The 12,233-nt window shown below is 36.5% G+C and overlaps 1 protein-coding gene across 6 annotated transcripts in view; it reads left to right on the plus strand.

Annotated features, from left to right (window-relative positions):
* SMAP1 (small ArfGAP 1) overlaps positions 1-12,233 on the plus strand; it is a 192,708-nt gene that overhangs the window by 45,340 nt on the left and 135,135 nt on the right. For 3 of the 6 annotated variants that reach the window (XM_004381362.3, XM_004381363.2, XM_023735877.1), the window contains one exon: positions 11,390-11,523. In XM_004381362.3, coding sequence (XP_004381419.1) covers positions 11,390-11,523 — 134 coding nt within the window. Of the gene's footprint in view, positions 1-750; positions 805-11,387; positions 11,524-12,233 lie in introns of those variants that run through there. The other 3 variants (XM_023735874.1, XM_023735875.1, XM_023735876.1) reach the window with 2 other exon arrangements.

Here is a 12,233-nt window from a genome sequence, read left to right on the forward strand (position 1 = left end):
GGGGGTGGGGGTGGGTGTGTGTGTGGGTGTGTGGGTGTGGGGGTGTGTGTGTGGGTGTGTAGCCTTTCCCTTGTCCTAAACTTATATCTTGAGCCTATGCTGGTTTTTGGTGCTTCATTTACTTTTGACCTATGGGCCCAGACCAGTCTTGTATTTCTGATAACTATAGATTCATTATTCTAGTGCTAGTCTTCTTCTCAAAGGTTCCTGAGTTAGAGAATTTCCTAATTTGTCTCTACTGTGCATTTTTGGAATATATACGTAAATCATTTTGAGGTTTTCAGAAAGTACTGCTAGGAACTTTGGAGCGAAACTAAATGAACAAAATGAGAAGATAAAATCTAAAATGTAAAAATTAAGCAGAAGAAATCTTGATAGTATTTTGCTATTACTATAAGTATGAGCAGGAACTAGCAAAAGATGGGTCTAGGGAAGTAGGTGAAGCTGACTCTGAAGGGTCTTATAAGTGATGTGAAGGGGAATTGCACTTTATCTGATAGGTTAATAAATCTGAGAAGCAGTATTTGGAGCCAGGAGGCTATTTAAGAGGACATTATAGTAGTCTGGGACTCTTAGTGATAGCTGATGAGATCCTGAACTGGGGGCAGAGGTCCAGCTTGAATGAAGTTAAAGTCATGGATTTGGAAAAAAAAAATGAGGATAAAATCATTAGGAAATTTGCTTGATTGGGTGGTAGAGATGGTGAAAGAAAATGTGGAGTAAGAGTAACTTGTTTATTTCTTTCTTCAGTGACTAGGTGGATAGTGCTGCCACCAGCAAAGCTGGGACCATCAGGAAGAGCAGGTGTGTGTGGTAGAGGGGGAAGTGGAGAGACGAGTTCCATCTTGGACATGTTTGATTGGCGGTGCTTATGGTATCCAAGTTAGATATAAGAATCTGACAGTTAGAGATCAGGACTACAGATATACCACATTTCCTCAGTTAAGAATTATTTTCTCTGTGTTTCTGATCTTGAGAAGTGTCTCATAATTGGTGTGTACTTTTTGTGTGCTGTTTCTCTTTAAAGGGAGCCCTGGTGGTGCAGTGGTTAAGTGCTCAGCTGCTAACTGAAAGGTCGATGGTTTGAACCCACCAGCTGCTCCACAGGAGAAAGATGTGGCAGTCTGCTTCCGTAAAGATTTACGGCCTTGGAAAGCCTATGTTCTTCTCTGTCGTACGGGGTCGCTATGAGTTGGAATCGACTCATCGGCAGTGGGTTGGTTTATTTCTCTTTAATTAACTATTATTAAATTGATATCATATTGCCAGTGAGATTGCACAATTGAGGAAATGTGGTAGACTTTGGAGTCAAAAGATTGATGTTTCATGGAGTCTTTTTTTTTAAATTATATTTTATTGTGTTTTCAATGAAGGTTTACATAGCAGTTTAGGTTTCTGTTCAACAATTTCTACACAAATTATTCATTCACATTGGATACGTTCTTCACAATATAAGAACATTCTCATTATTTCCTTTCTGATTGTTCCTTAACAGTAGATGAAATAAGCAAGGAAACATACAGGGCACAGAGATAAGGGAGAGTGAAAAGGATATGTTCTACAAAAATAGTTTGTAGTTTGTAGAGTGTTTTCACGTGTATCTTTTCATTTTGTGTTGATAGCAGTCTAAATTTTTGAAGATGGTAGTATTTTTATTTTCATATGTAGAAACTGATGGTCAGTGAAGTGTGAATACAGGGATAAACTTTTTTTCTTAATTTTTTTTTTATTATAGTTGTCTTACAACTATAATAAATGAATGGCCATACACAAGTATTCTGCTATTCTCGTTTATTGTTTACTCTTACAAATGAAAGCATATAATGAACGAAGGGAACTATTAACACAGTTAGGAGCTCTGGTTGCTCAGTGGTTAAAGTGCTTGGCTGCCAACTGAAAGGCTGGCAGTTCGAATCCACTAGCCACTCCGTGGGAGAAAGGTACGGCAGCAGTCTGCTTCCATAAAGATTATTGCCTTGGAACCCTATGGGACAGTTCTACTCTGTCCTATAGGATTGCTGTGGGTTGGAATAGACTCTACGGCAGCGGGTTTATTAACATAGTACTTTTCTGCTATTCTTTGTATTCTCCAAATGTTAACATTTTATCACATTTACTTTCTCTCTCACATATACATAAACATGCATGACACACATTAGTTTTCTTCTGAACTGTGTTAGAGTAAGCTGTAGACCAAATTCCCTTGTGCCCCTAAGTACTTCATTGTTATCTCCTAAAAACAAGTACATTTTCTTGTATAATCACAGTACAGCTATCAAAAATCAGTAAATTGTCATTGATACAGTACTGTTATCTAATTTATAGACCTTATTCACATTTCATCAGTTGTCTCAATAATGTCAGGGATACATTTTTTTATTTGTCAGACTTTAGTACAAATGAAGGGCCAAACCAAAAAACCAAACCCGTTGCAGTCCAGTCTGTTCGACTTATAGCGACCCTATAGGACAGAGTAGAACTGCCCCATTCAGTTTCCAAGGAGCGCCTGGTGGATTCAAACTGCCGACCTTTTGGTTAGCAGCCGTAGCTCTTTACCACTATGCCACCAGGGTTTCCTATTGAAGGGCGGTGTCACATAAATAAGCAAACCCATAGATTGAAGTCAGAGCATTTGTAAGCGTAGTCTGCTTATTTGAAATTATTAGTGGACATGAGCTATATGTAGCTAACTACAAAGCTACAGTAATCAAAATGTGATACTGGTGTAAGGATGAACATATAGACCAATGGAATAGAATTGAGGATCCAGAAATAAACTCTTACATCTCTGGCAAATTAATTTTCAATAAGGGTGCCAAATCCATTTCAATGGGGAAGAATAGTCTCTGCAGTAAATGTTGCTATGACAATTGGATTTTCACATGCAAAAAAATTAAGCTGTACCCATACCTTCACACTGTATTTGGAAATTAATTCAAAATGGATAAGTGATGTCAATATAAGCGCTAAAACTCTGAGAAGAAAACATAGAGGTAAAGCTTCAAGATCTCCTTTTAGGTAATGAATTTTTAGATATGACAACAAAAGCATGAGCAAGAATAGGAAAACATAAATGGGACTTTATCAAAATTAAACCTTTTTTTTTTTTAAATCAAGGGACATTATCCAAAAAATGAAGAGACAACTTACAGAACTGGAGAAAATATTTGGAAATCATATATCAGATAATGATTTAATATCCACCATATATAAAGAAATCTTAAAGCTCAACAAGAAAAAGGCTAACAGCCTAATTAAAAAATGGGCAAAGGACTTGAATAGACATTTGTGCAAAGAAAATACACAAATGGCCAACAAGTACATGAAAAGATGCTCAGCATCATTAGTCATTTGGGAAGTGCACATCAAAACCATATTGAGATTCTGTTCACACCTACTAGGATGGCAGTTATCAGAAAAATGGAAAATAACAAATGTTGGCGAGGATGTGGAGAAATTGGAACACTTGTGCATTGCTGGTGGGAATGTAAAATAGTGCAGCTGCTGTGGAAAACAGTTTGGTGTTTCTTAAAAAAATTCAATATAGAAAAACCACATGACCGAGCAGTTCCACTCCTAGGTATATACCCAGAAGACGTGAAAGCAGGAACTCAAGGTAGCAGGCTCATTTCTTTCCATCTCCCAGCTGATAGGAAAGAGGAAAAGGCCATGGGAACACAGGCTCATTTCTGACAAAACATTGCTTCTGCTCATATATCATTGGCCAAAACTTAGTCACTTGGCCACACTTTGCTGCAATGGAGGCTGAGAATTCTATCTGCGCAGCCGTATTTCCAGCTAACACTCAGGGGCTTCTACTACTAAAAGGAAGAATGGCAGAATGGATATTAAAGGCAACAATTTCTGCCACACAGTTTTTGATTTAAAAAAAATTTTTTTTAATAGATCAGTTGTTCCAGGAATCAAAGAATCTGAGTATTTGATTAAGACCCACCAGATTGTTTATTATGTTGCCTGTTCCTCACCATAGGTGATGCAGAAGGCCATATAGAGCCTGATAGTGAGAAATTTACCATCTATTCTAGGAGACAAGACTAGTTATATTTGAACAATTCAGTAGGTGTCAGTTGTGGCATATTGTGTTAAACTGTCATGGGCTGTAAATATTTGTAGGAAAGGGGAATGGAGGGGTGTGGTCATAAGAAAAGGTTGCGTGGAGAAGTTAGGATTTTAGTCAGGCCTGAGGATGAAGTAGGGTTTGTATGGTCTTAGGCAGAACATTCTAGGCAAGTGGAACAGTGCAGGAAAGTGCCAAGCCAGAATAATTGAGTTGTATCCAAGGGAAAGAAAGACATCTGTTCTGATCGTCTCCCAGAATATATATGTTGGAATAGTACAGAATAAAATTGATTTAAGAAGGATTAAGATTATAGATGGTCATGAAAGCAATATAGCTGAAAATAGAAAACCGTGTTAAAGATTTGGAGTCCAATAGTGAAATGGTGAAGATAGTTTAATCTGGTGATGGAATTCAGAATGGATGAATTCCCTCCCTCTCTCCCTCTATCCTTTCCTCTCTTCTTCCCTCCTTTTCTCTATGAGGTTATCTGTGACCTCTTATTACCTCATCCAGAAGTTCATTCCTAGCCCCATTCTGCTTGACCTCTCTGAAACATTTGACACTGTTGACCATCTTTTCTTTAAAACTCTGGACTTCTGTGCACTGGTTTTCTGTTTCTTCCTTCTTGTGGCTGCAGTTGTCATCTCCAAGAAGGTGCTCACATCTATGTCTCTAGTTTGAACTTTAGTCCTATATTCACAGTAGTGTTTCATATGTAGTGCTTCTATACTGATAGGAAAAAATAAGGTCTGCTGCACAGACTATTCCAAACAGTCTGACACAATGGCAAACACCTAATTGACCTTGATGCTAAAACTTAGCAAGATGTTTTGAGGGGGAAAAATTAAAGGCTGCTTCATATTTTTTTGAATGAATACTGTAGATCACTTGAGTGTTCTATAGGCCACTATTTAACATATTTAATTAACAGTAATAAATACTTAATATACTTAACATCTTTTGGGTATTCTTTTCAGTGTTGTTGAAGTGTAAAAATTACGTAGATGGAAGATAAAAGAACACAGGGCTGAGGGCAGAAAGGGAGAACTCCTAAGATGTCTGCAGTTACTTTTTGGTAGCTTGCCCTTTCAGCAGGGTGATTATATAAACTGATTTTTTCCTCTTTACATGATTTTAATATTTCACATGTATATTTCAACTCATGTTTCCACAAAAGGGCGGACAGTAGGACAGTTGAACTGTGATGTTAGTAGTTTAAAATAACAGACATCTAAGAACCATTCACGTTGACTAGAGCATATTGTCTCATGGCATCTGCCTAAATATGAAACGAAGACTTGTTTTCGTTTCAGATAATTTTTTAGGAGACTTAAAACAACACATTGTCTTTAAAAATACTTCTTAAATTCTGTTAAGAAACACATCCTTTTAAACTGCCATAAATTCATGTTGACATGTTCTTCAGATTTTCAGGCTGCATGTGTTTAAGCTCTTGAAGAAGGTCATGTTGATTGGAACTTTGTTAATATTATTTAAAATATTTATATTTTAAAGTCAAAATTTTAATATTCCTCTTTAAAAATATAGAAAGACATTTGCTATAAAATTATTAAATTCTAGTTGTTAATATTCTGTTGAGATGAAACATACCTCAAGTACTATTCTAAATGTTGAATAACCCATTGCTGTCGAGTTGATTCCAACTTATAGCGACCCTATAGGACAGAGTAGAACTGCTTCATAGGGTTTCCAAGGAGCAGCTGGTGGATTCGAAACTGCGTACCTTTTGGTTAGCAGCCAAACACTTAACCACTGTGCCACTGGGGCTCTGGTGTTGAATAGTAATTGATTTTTCTGTATCTATATATGTAGTATTGGAATTTATAGTGACTTTTAAAATAGAATTTTGAAATGCTTTTTAGTCCCACTGGGTAGGGTAACAGGACTGAAAAAGCACTAAAATTGTTTAAAGGACTCCATATCCTCAGTGGAGTGCAAGAGCCATGTAATTGGAATTTTTGCATAGCAACAAGTTCCTATCCTAGAGTGACCCAGAGAATAGGGACTTCTTTGAGAGGCACCTGAAAAACTGGAGATGCCAGTGATTTGAAATTGATTTGAGACTTCTTAGCTTCTTGTCTTTTTGCAGCCCTCCCTGCCCCAGTAAATGTACCACCATCCATCCATCCAGTGAAACAACCAGGAAACGGAGAACACTCCTTCTTTCTTCCTGCTGTATGTATCAGCAGTTTCATCCCTCAAATATTTCTTGAATCCTATGACTTTTTTTCCATCTTTTTGTCACTCTCGTTTCATCCAAGTCATTATTGTTTCTTACCTGAGTTTCTGAATTTGCTTTTCTTTCACTTACATTCATTTTAGCTGCACTTCCATTAATTCTTTAACTCACAACTAGAATGATCTTTTCAAAATGCAGATTTGGTGGAGAGACACACCCACACACACACACAATTTAAACACTTTAATGGCTTTCCCTTGTTCTAAGATGAAAGACCAAAGTCCTTATCATGTCCTACGAGCCCCTTGTGATCTGGCACTTGCGTCTCCAGGCTTGGTTGACACTCCATTCAATTCTGTTCCTCTTCACTGTCTGTATTTTGGCCAGACTGGCCCCTTTTTAGTTACTTGCATGCCCACACCAGGGCTTTTGCACATGCTGTTCTCTGAGCCTGCAGCATTTTCCCACTCCTCTTTTCCTGATTAATTCCTGTTCCTCTTTCAGGTCTCAATTCAAGCATCAGTTCTTCAGGGAAGCGTTTCCTGATCTCTCGGTTTAGATAAAATTTTCTTATTAAACATTCCCACAGCATCAAATATTTCTCCTTTGTATATATTTTATATATATATATAATATAATTCTTCAAGTGAAAGTTTACAGTTCAAATTAGTTTCTCATACAAAAATTTATACACACATTATTATGTGACCCTAGTTGTTCTCCCTATAATGTGACAGCACACTCCTCCTTTCCACCCCGGATTTCCCATGTCCATTCAGCCAGCTTCTGTCCCTTTTTGCCTTCTCATCTTGCCTCTGGACTGGAGCTGTCATTTAGTCTCATGTATCTATTTGAGCTAAGAAGTACTCTCTACATGAGTATCATTTTATGTGTGACAGGCCAGTCTAATCCATGTCTGAAGAGTTGGCTTTGGGAATCCTTTTTATTCTTATTACACTTTATATTCTTGTATTTTATTTTTTGTGTGTATGTGATTATTATTAATCTGTGTGCTCCATTAGAAGCTAAGTTCCACAAGGCTGAGGACCATGCCATTTTGCTTCCTGTGGCGTCTTCCCAGCACCCATCACAATATCTAGCACATAGAGGCTGTTGATAAATATTTGTGAAAGAATATAAACTTTTTTGTTGGCTCTGCAACTGAGTTGGAACATGAAAAAGCCAACATTAACTTTTGGTACTTCTCATGGACATCATTTTGGCAGGGGTGTGAAGAAGCCAGACTAGAGACATAGTGAGGAAACATCTCTCATGGGGTGATGCCTATTTATTTATCTATTGTTGTAGTTTAAGTGAAAGTTTGCATTTCAAGTTAATCTCTTATGCAAATATTTATACATACATTGTTATGTGACCCTGATTGCTCTCCCTTTACTGTGACAGCACACTCCTCCTTTCCACCCCGGATTTCCCATGTCCATTCAACCAGCTCCTAACCCTCTCTGCCTTCTCATCTCACCTCTGGACAGAAGCTTCCCATTTAGTCTCATGTATCTACTTGAGCTAAGAAGCACACTCTTCGTGAGTATCATTTAATGTCCCATAGTCCAGTCCAATCTTTGTCTGAAGAGTTGGCCTCGGAAATTGTTTTAGTTCTGGGCTGATAGAGAATACTGGGGGCCGTGCTTTCCAGGGTTCTTCCAGTCTCAGTCAGACCATTAAGTCTGGTCTTTTTACTAGGGGTGATGCCTCTTGATAGAATTTAGATTTTGCAGTTTTCCTGTGAATACATACTGAATATATTCCTATGTCTAATATTTACGTAGTTCCAAATTTCTGTTCACAAAAACATTGGGTGACAGATTTATCGGTTTTTTAATCTGCCAGGTTTTTATATTCTAAACATGTCATTCTAAATATTGGCCACATGGTTTTTTTATTGTGTTACAAATATACATAGCAAAACATTTGCCAGTTCAATTTTTACATGTATAATTCATTGACATTGATTACATTTGGCCACGTGATTTTGTGTATAGAAGTATTTCGTTAAGTTCAAAGATGGTCTTGGTCATTTATTTGAAAGATTTGAATATTTCTTATATATTTGGGATTTGTGCTAAGTGGTAGGTATATGGTGTAAAGTAGACTTCTGCCTTCGTGATACATGAGAGACAGAGGGAGAATGAGAGAGAGTAAGGAGATGGAGAGAGGGGGGCAAAGAGAGAGATTAAATAGGTTATCAGCTGAACAACACAATCAGATAGTTAAAAGTATTTATAAATGATGAGACTGAGTAGAGAGTAACTGGAGTAGTCAAACTAGTCTTCTCTGAGCAGGCAGCATGTGAACTGAGGCGTACAAGAGGAGAATGAGCCAGCCATGTGAAGAGCTGAGGAAGGGAACATTCTAGTCAGAGGGAACAGCAAGTGCAAAGTCATGGAGGCAGGAAAAGACATAGTCTAGAAGACCTTTGGGACAGTTTTACTCTTTCACATGGGGTTGCTGTGAGTTGAAACCAACTCTACGTCATCTAACAACAACAAATCATAGTGCAGTGTGGTGAGAGGGAGTGGCATGATGTGTTTGGAAGAACTGTGAGGGACCTTGTTGATGGATGAGCCTTGGCAAACCATTTAACCTGCCATGCAAGGCTTTTTGTTATGTGGTCCCCTCCTTTAGCTCCTGAAAGTTTCCCCAGACACTCTACTCTTCAGGTGTGCCAAAGCCCCCTACCATCCCCCCACCCCTCCCCGCCCCATTTTGCCTTTGTGTCTTGGCATCTTCTGTCCCTGCTGCCTACTAGTCTGCCTTTAAATTTCAGTTCAGTCTTTGCCTCCTCTGGGAGACCTGAATGTTTCCCAGTGCAGACTTCAAGTCTCCTTAGTTGGGGTCCTTATTGCCCCTTACACGTTTCACATTATGTTAAAATTGATTACTCCACATTATGTTTAAGATTCAACTATGTTGATATGTACAGTTCATTTTCATTGTTCGGTAATATTTCATTGTATGGAGAGAAACATCATACTGATGGGCATTTTTTTTATAAACCATGCTGCCATGAATATTCTGGTACATGGTTTCTTGACTGTGTGTGAGATTCTTCGCATTGTTTTTCAGTCATTTTTGACTGTGACACAGAAAAATAACATTTTATGGCATGACTCAGTTTATAGGTACATATATATTAATAACTTTTAGAAACAGTTTAGTGAAATTATATTTACCATTCATTCATGTGATGTACTCATATTTTTTTCCCCTTTTAAAAAAAAAATACTTGTTGAGAATAAATTAATGAGTTGTTACTGTTGTGACCAGCTGTATGGTGTGTGTGTGTGTGTGTGTATAAATGGGTGGATTGTGTATATATTAATCTAGAACTTTATTAGATTTTGCCAAATTATTTTCTAAGTGGTTATACCAATTTATATTTGGCCTGGCCTCTGAGTCTGGGACCTTAGCTTTTTACCTTTTTGCCCATGGTCTTTTAACAGCACTTAACTCAGCACAGAGTTGGGAAGTACTCAGTAGTTTGAGTGAAAATGAGGATTTCCCACCAATAATTGAACACCTACCATGTTGAGCAACCACTGTGTTAGCAAGGCAGTTTTAGTAAATTTTATAAGGCTAATTCAGTACAGTGGATAATTCATTTGTAATTTTGGTTAGGCTTTTAAAAGTCTATTTTGGGGTGTTTCTAACTATATTGTTAAGAAATAGTGGTTGTATTCCAAGAAAACATACATTAACTAAATGACATTATTATTTCAATGGGTAAACAGTGGTTGGAGTTAAAGTTTTCCATAAGTAATAGTGAATTTCTTTTTTCTTTGCAGGGGTCAATAGAATGGTTTTTATAACCTTAAACGTATAACACTTAAACATCACTGAGCATTTAATTACATCTAGCATTTGTTCCACAATAATATAGCCATTCATTTTCTATAACTGCTAGTGTTATTTTTAGCACAATGCTTTTACACATTTTATTCCCTTTATTATCTTTTGTCATAAAAAGCACCACTATATTGGGTGCTACAGCTTTTTACCTGAAAGGACAGTTACTATCATATGCAAATGATACTTCCTAATTAATTAATTCAGTCACTTAGGTATCATTTGCTGCATCAGGAAAATGGTGCTGTAGAGAAGAGTCTCCATTTGAATTTGAATATTGGTCTGTCAGATATTCTGGGGCAAATCATTTTGTTTTAAGGGGAAAAAAAAGCAGTCCTTGGAATTTGTTTTGTAGACCAGTGTAGAAACTTCTCTAGAGGACGAAGAGTACTGTGCTTGCTATGATGTTTCAAAGTTTCTTAATATGACAATAACTAGCACTTAAGTAGTGCTTTAAAACTTCCAAACTATTTGCCATCTGTAAGCCTTTCCTGAGCATTGAGGGCAAACAATCCTAACTTTATTTAACAGATGGGAACTTTGTTGCTGTGGTTGTTACTACTCCATTGTTATTTATACAACTCCAAGGTGGCAAAACAGACTGACAATACAAGTCCTTTGGCTTCTAATTCATTTTGACACTGGTAGCCATCAAACAGATGTTTAGAGTATGTCCAGATGTATGTTTGCCAATTTATAGGTGTCATTTCTCAAATTTAAAAGCAGAATTTTTTGGGGTAAGTTGTATGTGTGTGATTTACCCCCTGTGTAATAAAGGAAATTTTGGGGGATGTGGTTAGTTTTATTACATTCTAATTACTGACTTTAACACTGTTTTGTAGATTAACTCTTAGCTTTATGTACATAAAAATTTTTTTAAGTTTGATTTTGTTATTTTTTACTGTATGTACATGTATTCTCATAATCAAGTGATTTAAAGAAATCTGTTAGATATGAGCTTCTGAATATTTGATATAATTCTCAAAAATATTATTTTTATTTTGTTAATTATACAAGTTATACGTGAAAATATTGTATGCTACTGAACAAAAGTTTGTATTCTTAATTATAAACAATGCCAAGGCACATCTCTTCTTAGCAAGCAGCTTTCAGTACCATTTGAAGATTTGAGTGTAATTTCTATAACCTTCCACTATAAAAACCCAGAATGCTTCTAGTATGCTGCCATGATGTTTATTTTAGTTTTTAATGCCTGCTTTCCTTTGTTTCTTCTCCGTAATTAGGTCCCCGATGGGCTTCCTGGAATATTGGCGTGTTTATTTGCATCAGATGTGCTGGAATCCATAGAAATCTTGGGGTTCATATATCTAGGGTCAAGTCAGTCAACCTAGACCAATGGACACCGGAACAAATACAGGTAATCTTTTTCTTACCAAGAAATTATTTAAAATATTTAAAATGAATGTAAATCCTTAACGTTCCTTGCATCTGAGAGTTAACATTGAAAAGAAGTATATTGAAGTGGCATGTGCCACGTAGAAGATTTAAGCATTATTTGAATTGTCAATTCAGATGTTTATTTCTTTTTGAGTCTATAGTAAAGCCAGTTTTTTTAAGTACCTATTTTTATCTAAAATTTTGATTTAGAAGTACTTGAAGAATAAATTCCTTTTTCTTGTATTGATGAAATTTGCCAATATAATTCCATAGTTTGTTTTGTTTTCCTGTAGTAGAGGGACCCTGGGTAAAGATAAAGAAAAAAAAAAAAATCTCTAAGAGGTGACTTGTGGGGTTTCCCTTTTATACAGAGGTATATTTGATTTTTAGACAGGGTCTAGTTGCTAGAAGAAAGCAGAGTGATCAAATGTTCTAATGACTGATTTGGACTTGTTTAGAGAGGTGTGGCTTTGTTAGAAATAAATTTGGAATTTTAAGGGATTGCCAGTTTTCTAGTATGACAGTCTTAAATTCTCAAAGTCTTACTTTATAATCCTCAAGGTTGGCTGCTAATATAAAAATGATTATTTCTAGTGGTCTTATTTTGTAATTCACAGTGAAATCACACCATTTTTTCTAGTGCCGTTTTGAAATTACTTTTCAGTATGAAGGCTAAATACGTAAATATAT

Source organism: Trichechus manatus, unplaced genomic scaffold, assembly GCF_000243295.1.
Source record: "Trichechus manatus latirostris isolate Lorelei unplaced genomic scaffold, TriManLat1.0 scaffold00083, whole genome shotgun sequence".
Taxonomy (NCBI): domain Eukaryota; kingdom Metazoa; phylum Chordata; class Mammalia; order Sirenia; family Trichechidae; genus Trichechus; species Trichechus manatus.